Source organism: Camelina sativa, chromosome 9, assembly GCF_000633955.1.
Source record: "Camelina sativa cultivar DH55 chromosome 9, Cs, whole genome shotgun sequence".
Taxonomy (NCBI): domain Eukaryota; kingdom Viridiplantae; phylum Streptophyta; class Magnoliopsida; order Brassicales; family Brassicaceae; genus Camelina; species Camelina sativa.
The window spans coordinates 9162317-9189342 of NC_025693.1; the positions used below are offsets into that span (position 1 = coordinate 9162317).

The 27026-nt window shown below is 36.6% G+C and overlaps 5 protein-coding genes across 8 annotated transcripts; 1 reads left to right on the forward strand and 4 right to left on the reverse strand.

Moving 5' to 3' along the window:
* Positions 1136-7653, forward strand: LOC104710791 (protein RIK). 4 transcript variants are annotated; one of them, XM_010427443.2, is made up of 12 exons: positions 1136-1420; positions 1701-1827; positions 3433-3534; positions 3606-3640; positions 3726-3801; positions 4078-4194; positions 4273-4350; positions 4608-4701; positions 4828-4945; positions 5165-5684; positions 6858-7179; positions 7360-7653. In XM_010427443.2, exons 1-12 carry the CDS (start codon positions 1341-1343, stop codon positions 7440-7442), a joined length of 1752 nt encoding a protein of 583 aa, XP_010425745.1. In that variant the 5' UTR covers positions 1136-1340; the 3' UTR covers positions 7443-7653. The 4 variants fall into 4 exon arrangements, with proteins under 4 accessions (XP_010425745.1, XP_010425744.1, XP_010425746.1 ...); XM_010427442.2 differs by lacking the exons at positions 1136-1420; positions 1701-1827 and adding exons at positions 2335-2619; positions 2900-3026; XM_010427444.2 differs by lacking the exons at positions 1136-1420; positions 1701-1827 and adding exons at positions 2335-2619; positions 2900-3026 and having other exon boundaries at positions 6861-7179.
* Positions 12216-12907, reverse strand: LOC104710793. The gene is made up of 2 exons (XM_010427446.2): positions 12630-12907; positions 12216-12559 (listed from the first exon to the last, which is right to left on the reverse strand). Exons 1-2 carry the CDS (start codon positions 12819-12821, stop codon positions 12320-12322), a joined length of 432 nt encoding a protein of 143 aa, XP_010425748.1. The 5' UTR covers positions 12822-12907; the 3' UTR covers positions 12216-12319.
* On the reverse strand, positions 13615-14499 carry LOC104715138. The gene has a single exon (XM_010432579.1). The coding sequence runs from the start codon at positions 14497-14499 to the stop codon at positions 13615-13617; it is 885 nt and encodes a 294-aa protein (XP_010430881.1).
* Positions 16974-19514, reverse strand: LOC104710794 (exocyst complex component EXO70B1-like). The gene has a single exon (XM_010427447.2). The coding sequence runs from the start codon at positions 19147-19149 to the stop codon at positions 17149-17151; it is 2001 nt and encodes a 666-aa protein (XP_010425749.1). The 5' UTR covers positions 19150-19514; the 3' UTR covers positions 16974-17148.
* On the reverse strand, positions 26210-26863 carry LOC109126382. Its single transcript, XM_019229897.1, has one exon. The coding sequence runs from the start codon at positions 26861-26863 to the stop codon at positions 26210-26212; it is 654 nt and encodes a 217-aa protein (XP_019085442.1).

Consider the following 27026-nt stretch of genomic DNA (forward strand, 5'->3'; position numbering starts at 1 on the left):
ATTAATGATGTATTTCTTAAATCTTTTTCACCATTATTAATGATGATGATGAAAAAAAAAATATATTATTGAAATGGATATTAAAAGAAAGAGAAAAAATGAAGATAATTAATTTGTAAAAATATAATAGGTAAAAAATATATATATACACTTTTGGAGAGCTTTTAAATATAATGGGGGAAAAAATAATGTTTTTAAAATTATTTAGTTTTACGGCATGATTTTGACGCTTTAAAATTTTTGAGAAAACAAGGAAGGAAAAAATAAAAGTGACTTTCAAAACTTTTAAAAAATTAAAAGCAATAAAAGTCTGACTAGCAAAAATATGGCTGTCAATGTTTTAAATAATTTTAAAGTCTTAAAAATCTGTTACCAATCAGGGCCAATATATCACTATAATATGAAAGAATTTCAAAAAACTAAGTATATAAAAACAAAAAGTATAACAATATATTAAATTACTCATAATATAATCACTCGCTTTTTAAAAACCAAATTCACAAAATTATGTCTTATAATGATATTCAAGTCATGAGGTAGAATATACATTGTTGAAATAAATTCACGTACATAAACTAATACAACATATTAAAATTTTATTTTAAAATAGAAAATATACAAAATTTTGTATAAAATAAAATTTAACCCGTATTATAGCACGGGTACTTATCTAGAGTCATTAACAATATAAAACTTACAAAATAAGTATCTTTTTCAAGTCATCATATTTAACATATAATTTTATTGCATAATATTTTATCCAAAAAACTTTGAAAAACAATCACATAAATTATATTTTACATGAAAATTACAATATAAATAAAATAAATTTCAATCTGTGCTCTAGCATGGGCTTTAATCTAGTATAGATATATAGAGAGAATCAAATCGCATAATCGACTTAACGATTTGGAAAATTATAAAATTGAAAAAAAAATTCATAATTTATTTTAAAGTTTTAAAAATTTAATTCATCACAAAACAATAGAAAAGTTTCACCACTTTCGTAAATTTATGTTTTTTTTGGCATATTTTNAAAAAAAAAAAAAAAAAAAACTTAAGATCCACATACTCTGTTTCTACCATAATTATTTTTTATCTATCAAATTAACCCAATTTAAATGGAGAAACCAAATATTTTCTTTTGGAATCCAAAAGTTTCAATTTTTATGCAAAGAAAAGGGAAACTTTTTACACCGTTCGATTTTGCATTCCCTTGAATCCTTTTGATATCTGCGATTTGGAGTTTGTTTCTCTTCAATCTCTGAATTCTTCTCTTCGTATTCTTTGAATCCCGAAGGAACAATCTTTTGTGTCAGAGAACGTCTGTAAGATAAAAGATGACAGGGGACAACAATGAGGCTAGGGTTTCTCCAAGCGACTCCACTACACCAAACGATGCTTCTCGGACGAGACAAAGGTACCAACTTTATATTGTTTAACCATTCAAAACTTCAAGCTAATTACGATCTTTACAATCTTCAATCCGATACATTTTCTTGTGAAATTGAACACCAAGTTTAACTATTCGTACCCTTCTTTGGATTGTTGCTTCAACCACTTTGATTTTGGTTTTGGAATCTAATTTGTGAATAAAGGTTCTGGCTTTGAAGCTCATGTTGAGGCTATGCTGATCTCTCTTAACCAATTTTGCATCTTTAGTTATTATTAACTGACCATTTTGGGAATTTGGGTGGCAGGAGAAAGAGAAAGTGGGATCAGCCAGCAGAGCAACTTGTTGCGGCTGGAGTTGCGTTTCCTCAGTTACTCTCTTTAGGCAACAATACCATGACTGCTGTGATGCCATTGCTCCAAACGCTTAATCAAGTACATAACTCTTACGCTCTTGCGGGATTTTCGGGGCTAATCTTTCTCTGACTTAGCTATTGCACTATGCACTATGGCATATGTGATGATATGTCATGTTTTAATCTGATTTGGTGTCTTGTTATATGTTTTCTTAGTGAACTGTATACTCTGCTACCTCCTTAAAATTGTTGTATCACTTGAAACTTTGTGTCCGATGATTACTTGATTACTAGTTTTACCATGTGTCGTCCAGTTTCCTCTGTTCATGTATGAGATTCCACAATTCCTCGAAATATGGTGGCTGTGTTTGTGACTTTGTTCACTGTATACTGAACGAGCTGTTATTTGTGGATATATGTCTTTTCTTCTTTCACACAGTACTTTAAACATGGTGATTTATTGTGTTTTTTGCATGTCCATCTAGTNAAAAAAAAAAAAAAAAAAAACTTAAGATCCACATACTCTGTTTCTACCATAATTATTTTTTATCTATCAAATTAACCCAATTTAAATGGAGAAACCAAATATTTTCTTTTGGAATCCAAAAGTTTCAATTTTTATGCAAAGAAAAGGGAAACTTTTTACACCGTTCGATTTTGCATTCCCTTGAATCCTTTTGATATCTGCGATTTGGAGTTTGTTTCTCTTCAATCTCTGAATTCTTCTCTTCGTATTCTTTGAATCCCGAAGGAACAATCTTTTGTGTCAGAGAACGTCTGTAAGATAAAAGATGACAGGGGACAACAATGAGGCTAGGGTTTCTCCAAGCGACTCCACTACACCAAACGATGCTTCTCGGACGAGACAAAGGTACCAACTTTATATTGTTTAACCATTCAAAACTTCAAGCTAATTACGATCTTTACAATCTTCAATCCGATACATTTTCTTGTGAAATTGAACACCAAGTTTAACTATTCGTACCCTTCTTTGGATTGTTGCTTCAACCACTTTGATTTTGGTTTTGGAATCTAATTTGTGAATAAAGGTTCTGGCTTTGAAGCTCATGTTGAGGCTATGCTGATCTCTCTTAACCAATTTTGCATCTTTAGTTATTATTAACTGACCATTTTGGGAATTTGGGTGGCAGGAGAAAGAGAAAGTGGGATCAGCCAGCAGAGCAACTTGTTGCGGCTGGAGTTGCGTTTCCTCAGTTACTCTCTTTAGGCAACAATACCATGACTGCTGTGATGCCATTGCTCCAAACGCTTAATCAAGTACATAACTCTTACGCTCTTGCGGGATTTTCGGGGCTAATCTTTCTCTGACTTAGCTATTGCACTATGCACTATGGCATATGTGATGATATGTCATGTTTTAATCTGATTTGGTGTCTTGTTATATGTTTTCTTAGTGAACTGTATACTCTGCTACCTCCTTAAAATTGTTGTATCACTTGAAACTTTGTGTCCGATGATTACTTGATTACTAGTTTTACCATGTGTCGTCCAGTTTCCTCTGTTCATGTATGAGATTCCACAATTCCTCGAAATATGGTGGCTGTGTTTGTGACTTTGTTCACTGTATACTGAACGAGCTGTTATTTGTGGATATATGTCTTTTCTTCTTTCACACAGTACTTTAAACATGGTGATTTATTGTGTTTTTTGCATGTCCATCTAGTCTAAAATCCAGGATGAGTTGATCATAGCACGAGAAATTGTTATCAATGATGCTGAGGCTTCTCTTAGGCACAAGCTTACTAAACGCTCAACTCAAGAAGAAGTATGTGTAATTTACTATGCATATAAGATACAGTTTTCCTTTCCTTATTTTAACGTCTATTTGTCTTGCAGATTCAGAGGTCTACCGATGCTGTGGTGATCATTAGGTTTGTTCAACATCTAATCTAATTCATGAGAAAAGAAAGTCGTACAATAATCTTTTCTAGATTGAATTGATAAACTCTTTTGTAGGGGCAAGTATCGTCCTGCAAATGCACCTCCTGATGGTGAAAAGCCGTTATATCTCCACATATCTGCTGCTGCTCATGTATGTTAATCCTTTTTAGCTTAAAAGAACACTAGCCAAGGGTAATCGAGAGCACTAGGCTAATAAGGTGGTGATTAGTTTTTGGGTAGAAACTTATTGATTATAGTGCTGGTCAATATGTTTTGGAAATATGATAGATGTTTTTCATGGGAGGGGCAGAAAGTAAAACATTTATGGCTTAAAGAAATACCCTGTTTCCCATATCTCAGAAGCTACATTTAACTTTTGAGCTTTGAGAAGTCGGCCTGGTTTTAACGTTTGGTATTGGAATTTCAGTTAAAAGAGACTACAGAACGTATCCTAGCTGTTGATCGTGCAGCAGCTATGATTGAGGAGATGATGAAACATAAATCAAACTCACAGGTCATGTCGGTTGGTTTGCCGACTGCCAAGGTAGATTCCTAGATTATGTGACACTTCTTTTTGTGTAGTTATGATATTGGAGCAATAACAGATTTAACATGTTTCCAGATGCACAGCACATGCGTATATTTGGGTTTCGAAGCTGACCCGTCATCTAACGTTGCTGCTCGTATTCGTGGACCAAATGTGAGTATTCATTCCTTCAATATTCCCACCTTTTTCCTTTCTAATTTACAACAGATCTGAATCGATAGTCTAATATCAGATTATGTATCAGTAGAGGTGTTTAGGTTTTCATTTCTGATTAATAATTTTTGCACCTTTTTTGGTCTCACTCCATGAATTCGAGAGATTCTAATGTTGAAGCTCTCTCTGACATCTCCGTGCAATCGGGAGAGAACTTTTTGTTTTGTGTTTGTGGTGGTTGGCTTTTCTACATGCAGGATCAGTATATAAATCACATTATGAATGAAACAGGAGCAACTGTTGTACTAAGAGGACGTGGTTCACGAAGCCTTGAGAACCAACATGGAGAAGGTAGTATATACTTTATTTGTGTATTTCTCTGCTTACCTGTGATGGTGTTATTTTTCAAATGGTGGATATATCCAAATCACATTGTTAATGTAAATGTAACTTCCTGTTTTCTACGCATTATTGCAGACGCACAGCTACCGTTACATCTATTATTGTCCAGCAGCATCCCGACGAGCATTGACAATGCAAAACGTTTAGCTGAGAATCTCATGGATACAATCAGTGTAGAATTTGGGGCATCAAGGTTCATTTTATCTTTTCAATATTTGACAGATATTAACATAGGCTTTCTCCCTGTTTGCATCGTCTTTTTCATTAAATGTTTACTTATCTCTCGGTGATGGATTTAAAATCGATTTGGATTTTCAAAGCTAATTTTTCCTTCTAGGTCTTTTATTTTCTGTTCAGAAGCATGTTCCTATGTCTTTGTCATTGTAATTGTTTTTTCTACAAAATGTTTCAGGGTTACCTCAAGTAAGGTATATGGTGCAGTACCACCACCACAGCAACTGCTTTCTGGAGCTCCGGGTTCTGAAAAGGAGCAAAGGCCAAATTTGATTCCAACATGTGGTTTGATGACATCGATACCCATCACAGCACCACCAAACGCTGTTAGTCCGTTTCCACTTACTCCCGCGACAAGTCTTTATCCTCAGTTTCCAATAATGCAACCTCTAGGAATATCAAATGGTGGGCACTTGCAACCAAGTCCAGTGAGTTACTTACAGCCAATGGCTGGGGGAACTAGCTATAGCGGGTATGCTGGAATATACCCTCAAGCCACACCACTGCAACAAGTTGCTCAAGTCCTTAAGCAATCAATTTCTCCTGTTGTCTCTACTGTGCCCCCTACTATGTTGACAGCTACGTCCTTATCGAACCCTAGTAATATTTCAAGTGAGGAAAAGGAAAGGCGCCCACCCCAAAAGCGAAAGTTTCAGGAAGTACCAGCTGATTGTAAGGTTCCAGCGAAACCCAAACAGGTAAAAGATCTCTTCCTGCATCTGCGGTGATTTTGACGGAGTGATGGATGGGTCCAAACCCTGAGGCTCTTTCATAGCTAAAGTTACCATGAGAGAACTTGTGCTTGTGGTTGTTTGAAATAAATCTTGGCTAGTATTGGCTGCTTGTAAGCAATTACAATAGATGAGTGAACATATCAGGTCAAGAGTTTTACATAGAAATAGGATTAGATATTTTGAGTGGGGTGACAAAGGTAAATCGTTTTTCTGGTAGTTAAAAGGTTTAACCATGAAGCCTAGTATTCATCTTCTTAAGCATGTCGTATGCACATGTTTGCACTTCTCAACTGCTTCTAAAAGTCTCTTACCTATTCATGAACTCTTTTTAATTGGCAGTTACACTCTCTACAATGATACATTGTTTCAGTTTCTGTCATGAAATTTATCTTGTGCTGATTTTTTTCCCTTACTATTCCAGGTATTTTTCTGAACTCTAAGAAGCTAACTAGCTGATTCTGGACCCGTGGGCCATTGGTTTGCATGTTTCACAGGGTATTTTTAATAGTGGAGGCACCATGTGGTTTGCAGTCATTTTCGCTTCAACTTGAGGATCAGAATTAGAACTTTATCCAGAATTTGAATTGTCTTTTTTAACAGACGTGATATGTGTTTCTTGTGCGTATGTCATTTTTGCACAATCCAATGCATTTTCACTTTAGTACCTTGCAGTTAGGTTGACATTACTCATTACAGACATCGACTTAGGCCCTTATCCATGGTAGAATAGGCTCATTCTCCACCGTAGATGTAAATTTGTTCTGGATTTATAGGTTCTATTTCCAATCTATGTTTCTTGATGCATGGAGTCAGACAACTTTAGTACATAGCTGTCTTGGAACTAAGGAGCTTTACATCTTCTGATTTTTAACTTGTGTCTTAAGAATGCTAGTGAGCTTAACACTGTTCAAATGAAAATGTTGTTTTGATTGAATGAGCTTGTAAAGGTTTACAATTTTACCAAATACATTCTTCATTAATTAGCTTTCGGATACATATTTCCTGGATTTAAAAGCATATGCATTAAGAATACCCTCTTTTTATATATTTGCGTGATCACTTTTATTGACCTATATATGTATCTAACTGTTGTTGTGTAAATGTCCTCGAATATTCTATTCATATCATTTGTTGCAGCAGTTGGAGTTAGCAATGTCAGGTCAAGTTGCTCCAAAGAATGTAGTTGAGGAGCCATCAGCAAATAGTGTGCAGTCACCACCTTCACCAAGATCTGTGATGCCTCCTCCTCCACCAAAGACCATCACACCACCGCCTTCTAAGACCGTGTCTCCTCTATCATCAAGAAGCATGCTTCCTCCACCACCACCTTCTAAGACCGTGTCTCCTCTATCATCAAAAAGCATGCTTCCTCCACCACCACGATTTACGTCAACAACTCAACCTTCAAGATTACAGGATGACAGTCACATCACTGTAAAGAAACCAAATCCAGTTCCAGGTATATTATTAGATTCAAATCAATCTTTGGAAACGACTTGGTTCTTGTGTTTCAACCCTGTTGATTTGCTTACTCTTTTTATGCTGATTTGATATTAAATATTGGGGTTAACGGTAAACTTAGCATAACCTAGCAATCTAGCATCTGATTTATGATTAGTCACGTGTCCTGATGTTGCAGATACGTTAATAAAGCTGATGGAATATGGAGATGATGAAGACGATGATGACGATCCTGATGAGACATTGACCGTCAGATCATGACGGTGTCTTTAGAACCTTTTTATCTGGCAACAAAATGCCAATTTATGTTTGTAACAATAGAAATGTTGGTGTCTTGCTAATTTGGAACTTCATGCCCAAGGCCTTTATTAAGTTCAAATCTTTAAGACTTTTAATTACTAGTTTTACCTTTTGTTGTGCCTCTTAATCGTTATTAAGACATGATGGGGAAACCTTTCCCTTAGCTTTTTTATGCATCATTTACCAATAATTCTATATAGATTATATAATAATCCCTTGCACATTCTATAGATATCTTTTGAGTATTTTTCCCAAAACGATAGCGTGTTGTGACTTGTGAGTATAAAATTTGCACTTTTGTTGATAATCTAATAGTATAATACCAATTGGTTAAAGGAGTTTTCGTCTCAGAACTCTCTAAAACATTTCTGACAATCTCAAAAGTTCCTTTCTTTTTTGGCATTTGTTTTTGTTTTTTTTTTTAAATCGAGAATGTGTTGTTTTACATTCTTGTGCATAGAAAATTTAGATATTTACAAAAAATATATGGGTAGTATCCACCCAAAAAACTGAATCGGATCTAAGACCCAAAAAAACTGAATCGGTTTTTAAAAAAAAAAACTGTAAATTAAAACTGCTCTTTCTCGTCACTCTTCTATTTCTTCGGGAAATTCGAAGCGATTTGGGTGAAACTGTAGAACTAGGGTTTTCTCGTTTTCATTCAATCAAGTAAAAATCGAGTAAGAAGATGGCGAAAACAAGGGGGGGTCGTGTGAGGAGGAGTGAGCGTTTGAAAGAGAAGAAGATCTCAGAAGGAGATGGTGGTTCGAAAGCAAAATCCGATTCGCCGGAAGTAGGTGTGTCGGGTTTGAGTCCGGCGACAGTAGGAGGAGAGAGAGCTTTGAGTACGGTGGCGGAAGAAAGTGAAAGTCGAGTTTCGGAGGAACCCAATCCGGTGGTCGGAAGAGAAAATGCGAACGAAGTAGAGAAAGCAAAATCCGCTACTCCGAAATCAAGTAATGGAGAAGAAGATGATGAAGAAGGAGGAGATAACGAGAGATCTACTTCTGTGGAATCAAGCGATGGAGAAGAAGAAGGAAACGATGAAGGGGAAGAAGGAAACGATGAAGGGGAAGAAGAAAAAGATGAAGTGGAAGAAGAAAACGATGAAGGAGAAGAATGTGAAGAAGGGGTAGAAAAAGACGATGAAGGGGAAGAAGAAAACGATGAAGGAGAAGAAGGTGAAGAAGGGGAAGAAAAAGACGATGAAGGGGAAGAAGAAAACGATGAAGGAGAAGAATCGGAAGAAAAAGACGATGAAGGAGAAGAATGTGAAGAAGGGGAAGAAAAAGACGATGAAGGGGAAGAAGAAAACGATGAAGGAGAAGAATCGGAAGAAAAAGACGATGAAGGAGAAGAAGAAGAAGAAGAAGATAAGGAGGGAAGTTCGAACTCGGCAGGTAACTCGAGAAGGAGTACAAGCGAAAGTGAGATGGAGCACGAGGAGGACAACGATGCAAGTGTAAGTACAACAAGTCTGTGTCATTCGTTCGGAATTTGAAAACTCATTGGAATTTGAAATTGATCAAGTAGAACTGGTGCAACTATTGGTGTAGAACTAGTAGAACTTGTGCAACTATTGGGTGTAGAACTAGTAGAACTGGTACAACTAGGTGGTGTAGAACTAGTAGAACTGGTAGAACTAGTTGTTGTATAATTGGTATAACTCATATAAAACTGATATTGTTGCAGGAATCGGAGGAAACAGAAGCGATGAAACCTTTAGGAATGCACTTCGAGCCTAGCCAGTACAACAAGAAAATCAAGCTATCGACTAGGTGTCATATTTTTGAAACTTTGAAAACGCTGGATAAATTAGAGCATCCACTAACTAGTTCTGAGAGGGATTGGTTTGAGAATCATCCACAATTCAAGCACATTTTTCACATGCCAAGGGAACCAAACCACAAGCTTATGGGAATGTGGATGCTCTTACTTCGAACGGCTAAAATCGAAAAAAAGAAGGAAGCATGGTTTGTTGTGAATGGTGTTCCAATCCGGTATGGTCTGAGAGAACATGCTTTGATGTCTGGATTAGATTGTCGGTGCTATCCACTTGATTACAAGGAAGCCGGCGGTACCGTGTTTCGAAGGAAATATTTTTTACGAAAAAAAAAGATTACACTTGAAGATGTGAGGAGACACCTATTGGTAATGCAACCAGATCGTACTCGTGATAGGTTGAAGATGGCGGTTCTCTACTTTTTAGGAAGCATCATTGCAGGCTATACAAAAGACTCGGGGAGAGATGCAATGGGTATCGATGATTTTGTTGTAAGCGCAGTGAATGATCTAGGTTTTTGTGTGTCTTTTCCTTGGGGGAGATTATCATTCGAGAACATGCTAGAAGAGATTTCCCATACAATGAGTCATTTTAATGGGGTCGTGGTTAAAGAGAATGCGTTATGGCCTGTTCCAGGTTTCTGTATTCCATTGGAGGTTAGTTAGTTTAAAATTTGAAGTTTTCTCATTGTTGATATTTCTTATAAGTGAAGCTGATTTTAGTTTTTTTCCTTGTGTTGTGTAGTTTTTACTATTTGAGGCAGTTCCAATTTTGGCGAACACTTACGTTGACCAAATTCCTGAGGCGGATGCAAGTTGTCCTAGGATGTGCAGGAGGAAATTTAAGAGGACCGGTCAGAAAGGTTTTCCTCTAAAGAATATTGGTGATACACTTGGTACAACAACGGTTAGTTATCCTAGCAATTGCCATTATTAATCATTTGAATAAATTGGTTTGTAATGTATCTAAAGTAGGTCGTTTACACAGGCAATTGCTAGTGTGATCCCTCATAATGATGAAGAAATTCCTCTTCTCGATTTAATCATGGAAGAAGCTGAGGAAGAGGATACCCATGATGTCGTTGTTGCCAATTGGATGTGGCGCCTTCGTAGAGGACTACCTGTACTTTTGGAGGAGATGTACACAGCCGATGTGGCTACTCGTTCAGGACAAAACGATGCGAATGAGGAAATAGTCGCCAATGAACAACCGAGAGAAGATACTATTGAGTTGGTGGATCTTCTAAGGACCATGAAGCAGGATATGAAAACCCAGTTCTCGCCATGCTTGTAACTTCCTCGCCTTCTTCTGATCAGCATAGTATGGGTCGGCCTCAAATTGTTCCATAGTTTGAGAAGGAGAGAAATAGATCTAGGATCTTCGACTTTGAAGATGAGAGAAGGAGGACTCGGTGTACTTTAGGTTTGGAAGAAGAAAATGAATGAATGGCTGAGAATGAGCTGGAGTGAAGATAGATAAAAAATAAACTTCATGCTGTCGTCAAAAAAGAAAGAAAAAACAAAATTCTGGGCAGGTGTAAAAGATGTNGTTGAAGATGGCGGTTCTCTACTTTTTAGGAAGCATCATTGCAGGCTATACAAAAGACTCGGGGAGAGATGCAATGGGTATCGATGATTTTGTTGTAAGCGCAGTGAATGATCTAGGTTTTTGTGTGTCTTTTCCTTGGGGGAGATTATCATTCGAGAACATGCTAGAAGAGATTTCCCATACAATGAGTCATTTTAATGGGGTCGTGGTTAAAGAGAATGCGTTATGGCCTGTTCCAGGTTTCTGTATTCCATTGGAGGTTAGTTAGTTTAAAATTTGAAATTTTCTCATTGTTGATATTTCTAATAAGTGAAGCTGATTTTAGTTTTTTTCCTTGTGTTGTGTAGTTCTTACTATTTGAGGCAGTTCCAATTTTGGCGAACACTTACGTTGACCAAATTCCTGAGGCGGATGCAAGTTGTCCTAGGATGTGCAGGAGGAAATTTAAGAGGACCGGTCAGAAAGGTTTTCCTCTAAAGAATATTGGTGATACACTTGGTACAACAACGGTTAGTTATCCTAGCAATTGCCATTATTAATCATTTGAATAAATTGGTTTGTAATGTATCTAAAGTAGGTCGTTTACACAGGCAATTGCTAGTGTGATCCCTCATAATGATGAAGAAATTCCTCTTCTCGATTTAATCATGGAAGAAGCTGAGGAAGAGGATACCCATGATGTCGTTGTTGCCAATTGGATGTGGCGCCTTCGTAGAGGACTACCTGTACTTTTGGAGGAGATGTACACAGCCGATGTGGCTACTCGTTCAGGACAAAACGATGCGAATGAGGAAATAGTCGCCAATGAACAACCGAGAGAAGATACTATTGAGTTGGTGGATCTTCTAAAGACCATGAAGCAGGATATGAAAACCCAGTTCGATAACATTTCGGCGAAGATTGATGGGCTTGAAAAAAGGATCGAACCGTTGGAAGTATATGTGAAAGAGCAAGAGAAACCAAAGGTAATACTTCGTAATACTATAGTAATACTTGATAATACTAGAAGGTGTTAACAAAATTTGGTTTCATGTCAGGCGCCTGTAGCTGATGAGCAACCGAGTACTTCGCAAGAAGGAGGGAGAGGGACGAAGAGGAAAAGGTCTAAGAAGTAGTAAAACTATGTTATTTTCTTTGATTTGTCATCGTAGTACTAGTAAAACTATGTAAAACTTCGTTATTTTGTTGGATTTGCGATTGGTACTGGTATTACTAGTTAAACTATGTAAAACTACGTTATTTTCTTGGATTTTTCGTTCGTATTTTTGGTAAAACTACGTAAAACTAAACAAAAACTAGAGAATTCATATAAGAAAAATATAGAACATGATTCAATTCAAGAAGGAGGCATAATCCTAGAAGTCACATAGAACATCATGATTAAACAAGAGAAGTCACATGAAAGATAAGAAACTGATTCAACAAGAGAATTCAAGGAAAAGATAAGAAACAGAATCTGATTCAACAAGTTTTAAACCAACGTAGAATGAGATCGACTCAGATAATATCAATCGAAACACAACCTATCCAGGAGATCGACTCGAGTGGTAAGCAACGCCAACTCCTCCTTTAGTTTGGCAATCTCGTCACTCTTCTCCTTAAGCTCCATCTGCAAATTATAGATCTTAGTATGATGGGGTTCAAATTCCTTCAATCTCTCCCAATGGTTATCAACATCTTTCCTTAAGGTTTGGGTTTCTTCTTCAATTGCATCAGCCCAATTTTTCCGCCTGTGCAATCCATCATCCTGCAAATTATATCAACGAACAGTTAACAAAATCAGGTATCTCAATTGTATTTGATTCAATTTAATTTACCTTATACTTAACGCAAGTAAACCATCTCTTTTTCTCTGTTTCTGTTGGAGAGATCTCATTGACGATTCGTTTGCCACATGGGCAAATTCGAGGCATGCCAAAATCACCATCGGCTATGGCTTCTCGCCATGCTTGTAACTTCCTCGCCTTCTTCTGATCAGCATAGTATGGGTCGGCCTCAAATTGTTCCATAGTTTGAGAAGGAGAGAAATAGATCTAGGATCTTCGACTTTGAAGATGAGAGAAGGAGGACTCGGTGTACTTTAGGTTTCGAAGAAGAAAATGAATGAATGGCTGAGAATGGAGAATGAGCTGGAGTGAAGATAAAATAAGAAAGAAAGAAAGAAAAACGCAATGCTATCGTCAAAAAAGAAAGAAAAAACGCAATTCTGGCCACGTGTAAAAGATGTGTGCGTTCACACTGTGTGTTCACACACAGTTTTACCGAGTAATGCGGTTGCACTAAACTTGCAAATAGTTGTACTTTAGAGGTTTCTCAGTTTAATTAGTTTTACTAAACCTTAGCATTACTTTTTTTAGTTTTACAGTTGATTAAACTTAACTAACATACAATTACAAGCTTTTTGCAACTTCATAAGTTAAAACTTATAATTCTATAACTTTTTTCATGCTTACTTGGTAATTATTTACAAAGTGACATTAAAAGTGTAAGGAAACACTTGTTGAGATTCTTCAATAAATAAATTAAAATTGGTATATTTTCGAAAATTATTCATTTATAGTAGAAACCTATGTAGAACATTTATACTATACAATATGTATTATACAATATGTATTGATTTTAGGTAGTACCAATTTTATTATTTTTACCAGTTTTATCTTAGTTCTGCCAGTTCTGCCAGTTCTACTCTCTCATATACACATATTTTGAAAGAAGAAAATATTAATAGACTTCAAATTAAGTTTCAAACCAAGTTTTACATTAAGTATCAAACCAAACACAATTGATACATGAAGAGGTGAATCAAACATGAACATTATCTCCAAATAACAACCATTGGAGTCCTTGTCTCCGGCGCCTTTTATTCTGCGTCCTAGGTCGAGTTTTTGGTCGTTTTTCCCCAGCAGATGCATACCTTTTTGTTTTCTTTCTTCCCCCTCTTATTTTCCGATTCGGAGGTATGATCTCCATATCTTGGACGTCATCTAGGACATCCCATCGAGACTTATCAGGTACTAAATAAATTGTCCTGCAATATGCAATTGCCCACAGCTCCGTCCAATAATACTTAGAACACAACTCATGTAACTCGAAATCCTTACCTCCATATTTTTGGTATGTAATGAAAGACGCCAATGCATGCACACAAGGATACTTTTGTATATCGAAAAACCTACAACTGCAACTTCTCAATCGCAACTTCACCAAATAAGGCTTTCCGTCACTGTCAATGACATTGTATTCAAGCTCGAAACCATTTAGCTCTATCACCTTTAGTTTCTCAGCAGTTGCCCATAAATCATGTAAGTAGTTCTCCACTAAAGGCACCAATTTATTTGCGACTGATCCAGACACAGCATCTTTTCGATGTTCATTAAACCATTCAGAGAATTTTTTAAGTATTGCATCAAGCATGGGTATCAAGGAGTACCTCCTTGCATCTTTGAATACACTGTTCAACGATTCAACACAGTTGCTTGTGTCTAGGTTGTATCTATCTCCTGGAAAAACACATCGTGCCCATCTTTCTTTCTGGGTAGATTCTTCAAGATACTTGGCAGCAGAAGGATATCTTGTCGTAAAAGATGCGTAAGCAATGTTGAACTCAGCCACTGTGTAAAACCTACTACACTCCATGAATCTCCATGCAACAACGTCTTTGTTCACGTTACGAGCATAACCTTTCATATTTTGGGATAAATGCCATATACAAAAACCATGATGAGCCAGAGGATACACATTAGCTATAGCTTTTATGAGACTTGTATTTCTGTCAGTCATAAATACTATTTCAGAAGAATCCCCAACAACGGTTTTCAACATCTCCAAAAACCAATTCCAACTTGCATCATTCTCACCATCAAGAACACCAAACGCCAAGGGATAATGGTGACGGTTAGGATCTTGAGCCGACGCAAAAACAAGAACACCCTTATATCCGTTCTTTAGAAAAGTTGCATCCATAGTTATAACTTTCCTCATGACTTTAAATCCTTCAATGCTAGCTCCCAAAGCTATGAACAAGTACATGAATTTATTATTCTCATTGCAATGCACATATGATCTTGTACCATGATTAACCTTCTCTAACATGTGCAGATAACATCGCAGCATCTTGTAGCTTTCTTCTGGGCTACCTTTCAAATCAGTAACAGCTTGATTTTTCCCTCTCAACGCCGTGGAATATGATATATCAACACCTAATTTTGTCTTGACAAGATCCATGATAATTTTCGGAGGTGGAGTTTCCATTTGCCCTGGATAATCACCATGTAAAAGAGAAGCAACTAATTGTGGAGTGCCTTGCCTCTTACTATTGCTTGAACTTTGACTAGCCCGAGAGCATGTATGCATCTTGTTGTGCCTTCTAATCGAGAAAATATCTGTACCTCGAATCCTACCACCTCGTAAACCCCAGTTACATCCTTCTTTAGGACATTTGACCACATAACGCACCTTGTCCGACTTTACTATTTCAAAACTAAAACAGTTAGCGAATGAAGCTCTATCCACCACATCTTGCAATGCCTTCTTGTTTGGAAATTCTTGAAGTTTAGTCAGATCCAAACCGTCATCCCATGGTTCAATATACTTACACGGTTCTACAACAGGGCGTGGCTCAGTATATTCATCACCTTCATCACGTGATTCAGCTTCACCCTCTTTATTAGAATCACCCTCTACAGCCTTTTCTTTGCCTACATAGACAACAATGGCGTTAGGTCCGATTTCACCATCCTTCGCATGTTGGTTTTCATAGTTCATACCAACAGAACTTTGGTCCCCTATGGGCACTGTGGGCACTGTGGGCACTATGGGCACTATGGGAACTTGCTCAGGCTGAGGCTCAGAAGGGATGACATTCACAAACAACATACATCTTCGCTTCTCATAATTAACGGAGTCTAGATAAACATTAACATCCTCATCATCATTAAGCTCACAATGCTCCAATGTTTCTACCAGTAGTGGCTTGTAGCTCAGCTGCAACTGAACGTTACTTTCAACAAACCCAAGCTTCCTCTGTATCCTTGCTTTTAACATCAACAATGTTATATTCCTCTTAAACATTATACTATACATGCGTCCTTCATATTTAAAATGTAGGCTGACGTTCTCGCATATTGTATCCTGCCAAACCAACCAATATAAAAAAATCATAATTAGTACTACTACTAGTTTTACTAGTTTTACTAAAAATATCAGTATTACCAGTTTCACCACCTTCTCTCTCCTATCAAAATCGAATCGAATGGTACACGAGTTCTAATCGAGTTAATTCACTGAAATCGAAAGCCAAATCCCTTTCTTATCTAATAGATAGCTCAATCGACCCATAAACCTTTGTAAAACACCCAATGTGCTAAGCTTTCTTCGATCTAAATCCAATTGAATTTCTATATTTACAAATCAAAAACAAATTCAACCAAAAGCAACTCTAAAGTGAAGTAACGCACCTGCATTTTGAAGAACAACTTGATGCAACTTGATTTGGTGAAGAACGACAGCAGTAGGAGCTCCGACGATGGAAGAATCGCCGGCGGCTGGGTTGAGAGAGGTCGGGTGAGTTTCTCGGGTCGAAAGAAGCTGGGTTTGAGAGTTTTTGTTTTTTTTTATTTAAAAATTTTAATCTAATTCAGTAAAACAAAAAAGGTAAAATCGTCTCATCGAATATTATTGAATAAGATGGGGGTATGAAGAATAGAGAGGGAGATAGGAGATTTGTCAAATTTTTTTAAGGAATTGTGAGACGATGACTCTTGGTCAAAGATCATACATTCATATGGGACCAAATTCATAATTTAATTAATTTGGAAATTGTATTACAGTTTCCAGAAGAATAAAATACCATTGACCCACAATTTTAAGTAAGAAAATATTACCAAGTTGCTGTTTTTAATTTTGTCAACGAAAATTCTATATTAATTAAAATATTATCAATTTGTATGGTGTGACACCATGGAAAGTAGTGACCAAAGACTTCTGCAAATAATGAGTGATATGGTCAAAGTCTATTTCTTTTGACTTGTCCCTTACTCTCAAACTACATTCATTTCTTTTGATTATATATATATATATATATATATATATATATATATATATATATATATATATATTCTTCTTTACTTACCAAACCAACGACGACGACAAGAAGAACAAAAGACTTCTCAAACTTTTTTTCACTAAACATATTCATGAAATGATGAATATAAAGATTACAAAGGTCAAATAAATTCAATACAAATACAACAAAAAAAATTACATATATTTCTATACTTGTAACATAAAAAATTATCATCATATGAATTACCAAACTCTTAACACAATTCATCATCATCATCTTCTGTAAGAATTGTTCAAGGATTTAGGAGAACCAGCAAAGAGATCTAATAAGAGTCTCTCAAGATCATCAGTAGTGTACTTAATATACTTTTCACTCACAGTGTTCTTGTGTCTACTGTAAAATGTCCAGTATGCTTGAATCACCCACATCGAAGCCTTTGTCCTCACATCTTCTCTTAGCCTCTCATCCGATATTAACCACCCGGTTTGGGCCTTGTACACTTCCTCAAACGCAGTGTTGAATCCTTGAAACCGCTCCCTCGGGCGTAGATTCCTTGAACCAGAACCAGAACCAGAACCTGAGCCGGAACCGGAGCCAGAACCATCGTCCTTGAGGAAGGATAGGACAGGGAGCCAGGTGGCACGTTCGTATTCCGTTGCTTGCTGCTGAAACTTCCATGTATGTTTCCGGTTCCATTTGTCGCCGAAGATATGTCTCAGCTCAGAGTTTAGCACTTTCCTGGTCATGTAGTGTATGTTGTTGAGGAGAAAAATGTGTCGCAGAGAGATGTCTTTGTATAGTTTTGATTTCTCTTGAAGGTTGGCTTCAAGAACCGAGGTTATGGAGTAGAAATGTCTGGTCATTGCCAGAAACTTTTCCGGTGAAGAAGAGTTTTCGTAGGTAGACTCTTCTTCGACCATCACAGGATTGATAATATCAGGCGATGGTGGTATGTTGAGATCTTCTACATCCTCGTGTTCCATAAGAAGAGAGTCGAGCGTGTGGCTGAAATCAGTAAGCGCCATGAGGTAGTTCATCACGTAGTTTGTAAGCGGGTGAACAGCTCCTCCAGGGAAAGGATGAGTTGAGACATCCGAAGCAATGGCACTTTTGAATTCAAGAAACGTTGTTCTTGCGCAGTCCCCGAGTCTCCTCATCACTTCCCTGTATTCTGTTCTTACTGATGAACCAGGATGATCCGAGAACAAAGCATCGATCTCTGGTAAAAGCTCGGATGCTAGCTCGTACATTTCAAGAATCCTAAGCAGTTTCTCTGGTTGTCGTGGACCAAGAGACACAGCTTCACCAAAATTGAGCAACTGCATCATCGGAGCCTTTACTGTATCAACAAAACATGTTAGACCGATCTCGTTTAGGTCACCAAAGATCTGATTATCAAGAGCCTTCTCGTTTAAGAGATATATCTGGACGATACTTCTCATAACCCGAACCCATTTCTTGATATTCGTATTCAACGTGGCCCAATCCATCCTCAAAACATTTTCAATACTCAACTTCTCGACCTCATGGTTATAAAGAAACTCATCCAACGCGTCTTTTCTAACCATTGTACATACCTGGATACACTCACGGTCATACCCCGAAGCAATCATAGTGTTTGCAATGTTCTTGAGGTCTGATATAAAAACAGGATTAATCAAATCAACCACAATGTCCCCTGAGCTTCTCCTACTGTTGTTATTATCGGTTTCAAGAATCAAATCCTCAGTAGAAGCAGCACCAAAGGAAGCCATGTATCCTTCTTCCATACCATGATCCGCTTCAACTGACCGAAATGAAGAATGTTCAAGCTCAAAAGGCAACCTGTTCTCCACAAGAAGATGCTTAAACTCATCCTCAAGCCGTGCCATGGCCGTTTGAAGAACATCATGAGCTTTTCTCAAAGAAACCTCCTCGGTACCAGTCTTCCCCAAACCAGAAGAACCGTCCAACCGATCAATCAAACTTCTCAACTCATTCACAGCATCCAAATACAGATTACCTTCACCAGAACCCAAATCCCAAATCATGGATTCATCGACGTCCCTAGTTATAATCTTCTCACTAACAACATTAAGCCTTAGCTCAACCTCACCTATTTCATATTCTTCATCTCTATCTTCAGAGATCCCCACACGAGACAACTCTAATAAGAGATTACCCAAAACCTTCTTAGCATTATTAGTAAGACTCTTACCAGATCTAAGTTCCTTCACAAGATACTTAGCAGCAACAATCAATTTCTCTTCTCCATCTACCTCAAACTCTCCCATCTCCACACAATCACCAAACAAAGCTTACCCTAAAACAGACTTTAAAGCTCTAAACCTTAAACTCTCAAAACCTTGAACCCATTCAAAAAACCCAGAAGAAAGAATCAACAACAACAACAAAAAAGCTCAAACTTTACATGAAAGATTGAGACTTTAGAGTGAAAAACTTGGCAAAGGAGGATCTTTTTCAGAATATGAGATTGGTGAAGAAGAGAAGAAACGTACGGACTGAAAAAAAGATTGGTCGCTGCCTAATTCTGATTGAAAAAAATGCAAACTTTCCCAGAAAATCTCTGTTTCTTCTCTCTTTTTTTCTTTCTTGTTTTTGGACTTTATTAGTTTTGTTTTGTATTGTTTTGCATTGTTTTGTTTTTTCTCTCTATAGGACCTTCAAAGAACAGAGGAAGAAGAAGATTCAACGGAAGAAATGTAAACGCAGTATTATAAATTTATTTTTTATTATCCACAAACAATTAATTTCTAAAATATTGGAATATTAACTATTTTATTACTCCCCTCTGCTAAACACACTCGGTTTTGTAATTTTTAAACACAACTGGTGTTTTTTTTTTTTTTTGTTAGTATGTATGTATTTGCTGCTGGATATATTATATTTTGTTTAAGTAGATCAGTTAGATAAACAAAACAAAAAATAAGGCAGTCTAAGATGGTTTTATAATAGGGGAGAAAAGAATTTGAAACTTATATTAAAATTCTATTTTAATATATTTGACCTTAGGGGTGGTAATGTAACATAGTGGTGTAAATCGTGCAAATTTAATGAAATGAGCAAGTTGAAAAGACTGTAGCAACTAGCAAGGAGAAAGTTTATTTTGTGGTCGAAGAACACTCCAAGGGTCAAGGTCAAGGCTAATGTAAACAACTTGATCGCTTTGAGTTTCTTATGATAATAATAGGACTTACCTATGGGGGGAAAATGAAGTAGAAAAATAAATGGCAATTAATTAAGTTTAAGATTGAATATAATAAAACTGAAGTTTATATACGATAAATATTAAAATTTGAGTAAACAATGTTAAATTTCTATTAAAAAAACAGCATATTGTTATTACTAATCTTATAATTTTTTTTAGAGAATTTGTTAAAAATGCCCCTTTTGATATACCCATTTTCAAAAATACCCTCTTTTCTGGCCATTTTTATTTTTGCCCTATTTTAATTTTTAATGACCATTTTACCCTTAGATGAAAATTATTTTATTCAATAAAAAGAAAAAAAAAATTTTCCCGCCAAAAAATTTCCGACATATTTTCCCGCCAAAAATTTTTCGAAAAAATTTTCCCGCCAAATTTGAAAAAAATTTCAACAAAAAAATTTTCCCGCCAAAACTTTTCCCGCTAAAAAAAATTTACAAGGTTTTTAAAAGGTTTTATAAGGTTTCTACCTTAGAAAAGCCTTATAAACACCTTGTAAAGTCTTTTACAAGATTTTTTAAAGAGTTTTAAAAGGTTTTTTAAACAACTTGTAAACGCTTTTACAAGATTTTTAAAAGGTTTTAAAAGGTTTTTAAAAGGTTTTCAAATGGTTTTTAAAGATTTTTAAAAGGTTTTTAAACACCTTGTAAACGCTTTTACAATGTTTTTAAAAACCTTGTAAAAGTTTTTATAAGATTTTTAAAAGGGTTTTAAAAGGTTTTTAAACACCTTGTAAATGCTTTTAAAAAGTTTTTAAAAGCGTTTACAAGGTGTTTAAAAACCTTTTAAAAGCATTTACAAGCTTTTTAAAAGCATTTACAAGGTTTTTAAAAGCGTTTACAATGTGTTTAAAAACCTTTTAAAAACCTTGTAAACACTTTTAAAAGTTTTTTAAAAGCGTTTACAATGTTTTTAAAAGGTATAAATTTCAATATTTTTGGCGGGAAAAATTTTTGATTTTGGCGGGAAATTTTTTTTTTTGGCGGGAAAAATAATTTTTTCGGGAAAAATTTTCGATTTTGGCGTGAAAAAAAAATTTATGGCGGGAAATTTTTTTGGCGGGAAAGTCTTTTCGATTTTGATGACTGTACATTCTTGCTGTCACTCAAAAAGGGTAATTTGGTCATTTTGTATATAAAGAGGGGTAATTTTAAAAATGGTCAACATGAAGGGGTATTTTTAAAAAGGGGTATGGAAAAAAGGGCATTTTTGAGAATGCCCCTTTATTAAATATATTTATGTTATTTTGTTAAACAAACAGTAAAAATAAGTAAAATGCTAATTCATATTTCCTCCGTTTCATATTACTTGTCGTTATAGTAATTTTACACATATTAATAAATTTTCTGTTTTATCCTTTATTAATAAACTATTTTATTTGATATAAGTAATTAATTAATTAAAACTTATGAAAAAACTATAATTTAGAAATTTGTTTCATAAATTTTCATCGTAAATACAAAATAACAAGTAATATGAACAAAACTTTAATTCTAAAAAAGAACCAAAAAGAAAATAGAAAGAGGATAATAGAAATATTTATAGAAAGTTAGAGATTTATTTGGTAAAGTTATTGCTAACAAACAAGTATTGGCTGATATTTTTCCAAAAAAAAAAGTTAATAGTATTATAGCTTATATTTTTAAGAATGGCTTAAATATAGCCTTAAAATTTCATGATAGAAAGTAAGAATCCCTTAAATTCTAACAAAGTTAGTTTTTCCTAGAAATATGAGATGCTAATTTTTTATTTTGGACAATGACAACTTTGATTTTTTGCGTATGAAATTTAATATAGCCTGTGAAGCCATTTTTTTTTACTTCAATGACATTTTCCTTGAAATGAGAAAGAAAATCCTTTGAATTACAAAAGCAAAGGAAAACAATAATTTGATTTTGAATAAAACAATGATAATGTCAATAAATTCCTATGACTAATACTTATATAAATTCCACAAAATAGCCACATGAATTTGTCTTTTTGTAATGATTTATGTGTTTCGGTTTATAAATAATTGATAATAATTATTATTTACTTGTTCATCTCGTAATAATTCCATGTTTATATTTGAAATATTTATTAAATTTTTGCAGAGTCGGATCACATGTAAACAGTTATGAGATTTCTTTTTAAACTCATATCCAATTGATGATATATAAAAGTTATAAATATATATATATATATATATATAACACAATGATTATTTATATATTATTGAACTTGTTAGTTTTTCAGCCAAGCATGAAAAAATAAACAAGTTTTTAGTCACTTAATATTTGACGCAAAACTAACAATGCTATTGCATATATATATATATATATATAAGAGAAATTTCCTACGTTAGCACTAAACTAAGTTTTGTAGGCAAATATAGCACAGGTTACCTAAAGTTCCAAAATTAGCATTAATAAATATATTATTGTTTTATTTTCTATTTTTTACAGAGACATTAATCTATCTAAAGCTTCTTTGCCGTCGACGACGAAGCTTTTGACGAAACTTGTCGTGAAGCTTCCAGCGAAACTTGCGGTGAAGCTTCTGATCTCAGATCTTCTTCTTCTTCTTCTTCTTCTTCTTCTTCCTCATCTTCTTCTTCTTCGGTGAAGTTCATTGTCGTCATCAACCGTAACGTTAAAGCTTTCATCGCCACAGCAAAATTAAGAGCCAATCCCAACCACCGACATCAATCCCAAGATAGAGAACTGAAATGGTTGATTTAGCGACCTGGAGAAGCTGAGAAATTGGTAAATCAAGCTCGGATTTGTAAGCGTAGAGCTGAGATTTGGATTTCTCCAAGGAGAGATCGAACCTTAGATTTGGGAATTTAGTAACCAACCAATCGAAGCTATTGCAAGAGTAGTAAGACCAGATGACATTAGATTCATGCTTTGAATCTGACGAGTTCCGAGTCATTCGTGAGAAACAACGACAGCAAGGACGTGGGTGGCACCACAGAGGATGAGCTTCTCGGTGAGATCGGTGTTAAAAGGAAAAAGAGAAAAAGGAGTGTTGTTCATGTACTTGTGGAGAAGGTGAGGGTATTTATGGCAAGAAGAATCTATAGGTGAGAGTTTTGAGTAGATGAGAAGCTCATTAGGTGCAGATGAGGATGAAGAGGCAACAAATGAGGAATGGTGCTGACTTTTTCTCTTATGATACTCTAATCGAACAAGATTTAAGCTCTAGAAAGTATGATGATTGTGATTCTAGACCATCTTCCTAAACATTATGAAATCTTTCCTAAACTTGCAGAAATATGTATTTAAACATTTTTATTTATCTGTTGTCCCAATGTATCACATATTACTCCATTAGTATTTAATGTATCACAAGATTAATCCATTAGTAAGGGATAATGTATCAACTCTAAATCCCTTTTTTATATATTTTTTCTTAATGAATGTCTTCCTAAAATTCAAAAACTCTTTCCTAAATATCTGAGAATCCTTTCTGAATTTAAATTAATGTTTTTAAAATCTTTTGTAAGCGGATATGGTCTGTTTATGATGGTGGTTAGATATTGTTGATGATGGTTTATTGTGTTTGAGCTAATGCTAAGTGTTGTTCATGTACTTGTAAAGGATAAATAGCTCACTTTTTTTAATGAAAGTCATCCTGAATTGTAAAGGATTATTCCTAAACATCATTCAGTCCTTCCTAAACATCATTCAGTCCTTCCTAAATATTTGGCAATCCTTCCTAAACACCTATGTTTTATAAAAAACCGATGAATATTTGTGAACACAACCACTGCGAAGCTAGTGGTGTATTGTTTTGTAGGTGCTAATGGATTTGAATGATATTCGTACTGTTAATGAGCTGTCTAAGCTACTGGTGTATCATATTTTAGGAACTCACATTTAAAGGGATGGTGTAACGCCCCCGAACCGTACTATGACCACCAAGGCCATCGGACGGCACCGAGACGCTACTTGGGAAACGTTCACTAACGATCCGGCCGGGTGCGAGAACAAATCAAGTCCTTCGGCCAGTCCATCGGTGAGGTTCCCGACCACACGGCACATCCTTCAGGCTTTGCAACCCTACAGATACGCCGTGCGTTGAGCCGACTCGGACAAAGTCTATATCAGTACGACTCGCCCGAATAAAGAAAACCCGAATATTTTGATTAACCAAAAGAGTTATTACACAAGAGTTTTGAACAAGGCTTAGTGCCGAGTTTGGTTTGAAATAAAAACATACTTGTATTTTACAATAGACACAAAATAAAACTACTCCGGGTTCCTATCGTTCACCACGCCCTCTAGTTCCCTCTAGGGTCACCTGCAGCACAAAATATTATCATAAGTAATCTAAGATTACTTAGTGAGCTCAGGGTTCCTGCAGAGTATTAAACCCCAAATCCCATACCCCATCAACAACAACATGCTAACAATCAACATGCAAGCGAGTATAAATAACAAGCGAGCATAAGATCTAACATGCAAGCAATTACACGATTGCCAAGCAAGCATACAACACAATAATCAATCAGAGATAACATGCGGAAGCTAATAAGCTAAGCAAAATTATTCTGCAATCAATCACCACTACACGCAATGACATATAACATCATGCAAGCATAAACACAAACATGCAACAACTTGAACTTGAAATAAAACTAGAGTTTTAACAAGTTCTAATTCATGGGCCCGGTATGCTTCCTCTCCCTAACCCCTCCTGAACAACCGTATTACAGCCACGAAGGCATGCAATCGGGCTTCACCCAAAGCTACACCGTCGTGTAGACAGCCTCGGCCAGGGTAGCGAGCCCAGTAACCTCCGAGCTCTTCGTAACCAACCCTACAACACACGAACATGGGTTACATGTCGCGGCTGCATGTGGCACGGATGGGAAGGACCGCAATACCAAGTCTTACTACGCTTAGCCGGAATTTCTCGCGGACTAAAGCGTCTTAAGACCTCACCAAAGTTGATACTTGAGTTTTTATGATTTTCTTCTCATATATTTTCAAGTATTTTAATTAGTTACCACCCTTGTCGCTAGATCATTTCGATCTAGTAACCGGTGTAACCTCACCTCACATGCAACTTAACAAGAAAAACATAAAAGAATTTCAAGTAAATGCATCTAAATGATTCATGCAAACCGTGCACTAGATGGATGTTTTTAACACTCCATCTAAGCCGATGCAAATATGTGCCTGAACTCACAGAAAACCGGCAATCTCTGGGATGAGTGGTCGGATTTTCTTCACGGCAACGCTTGAATCCTCTTCCTTGTTGAAATCGAGTTCCTTCTCGATTCAACACTTAACTGCGGTCGTGCGATAGTCTTGTCTTGCTTCTCCTCTTCTTCACTTCTTCTCCCTTGCGGCAGCACTTCTTCTCTTTTTCTCCTCTTTCTCTCTTTCTCTCCTCTCTTTCCCTTTCACTCCTCTCTTTCTTTACTTAAGCGATTTTAGCGAAAATGAGGAAGTGGGGCGACCTTTATATAGAGGGAGAGAGTAGAAACTTGGCCCAATGCATGTGTGTTGTGTGCCATCTCTCCTAGCCACACAATTTTAAGGTTGGACACTTGTTAAGTGTAACCAACACTTGTCACATGGAATCTTGCATGTTTTCCCCATTCACACTTGCATGAAACATGATTGGCCGGTTTCTATAAAGAGGAATAATCTTGTCTCCCACTTAGGATTTTGGGATCGAAAATCCTAGGAATATTCCTCCAAGGATTCCTCTCCTAAGTTGCATGAAATCCCATTGGTGGATTTTTGCAAAAACAATTTCCACAAAATCAGGAATTTTGTCGGGTCGACCGGTCGTCGGTCACCCCTCGACGTCCCTCGATCCTCCTCGACCAGTCTCGGTCGCTATCGGTAAATCCTCGGACATCTTCGGGAATTCTCAGTCCATCGGACTTTCTCGGGAATTCCCGGTACTTTGCAATACGCGTCGGACAACTCTCGGTCCTCGGTACGTCTCGGACGACTCGGACGGTACGTCTCGGACATCTCGGTCACTTTTCGATCCGTCCAAATTTTCTCGGACTTTTCTTCAGCAAACTTTCTTTTCTCCTTGCTGGCCTCCTTTCTTGAGCTTTTGGCCTTGAGTTTTCATTTTGAATTTTACCTCTTGGCGAGGGTCACTACATTCTCCCCCCCTTAATAGAATTCGTCCCGAATTCTATAGGGTTCTGACGGTCCTGCCTCATCTTCTTCAGGGAACAACTGAGGATACTTGGCACGCATCCTATCCTCATCTTCCCATGTGGTAACTTTACGGTTCTGCTTTCCCCAAAATACTTGGATTTGAGGAATGCTCCGGTTCTTCAACTTTCGGGTCCTCCTCTGCCCTATACCAAACGGTCCTTCGGGGTAAGTTAGGTTTGGCTCCAATTCATCAATAGGTTCGGGCACAATCATGTTAGGATCTGGAACATGCTTCCGTAGCTGCAAAACATGGAAGACTTTATGTAGCCGCATCATCTCTGGCATAGCCAGTCGGTAGGCTACTTCTCCAACTCTCTGCTCAATCGGATATGGTCCAATGAACCTTACCGCGAGCTTTCCCACTTTACCAAATCGATCCTTTCCTTTTTGCGGGGCGACCTTCAGGTACACCATATCTCCGACTTTAAACTCCACTTCCCGCCTTTTGCGATCTGCGTACTTTTTCTGGCGATCTTGTGCCTTTTTCATACTCTCCCGTATGAACTTAATCTTCTCCGTCGTCTCATCAATCAGCTTGTGATTGAAACTTGTTCTTTCCCCAATTTCAGTCCAACACAAAGGCGTTCGACACGGCCTTCCATACATTGCTTCAAAGGGCGACATCCCAATGCTCGAGTGATAACTATTGTTATACGCAAACTCGACTAATGGTAAATTCTTCTCCCAGTCTGACGACCATTCCAAAGCACATAGTCGGATCATGTCCTCTATGGTTCGGATAGTCCTTTCCGTCTGTCCATCTGTCTCT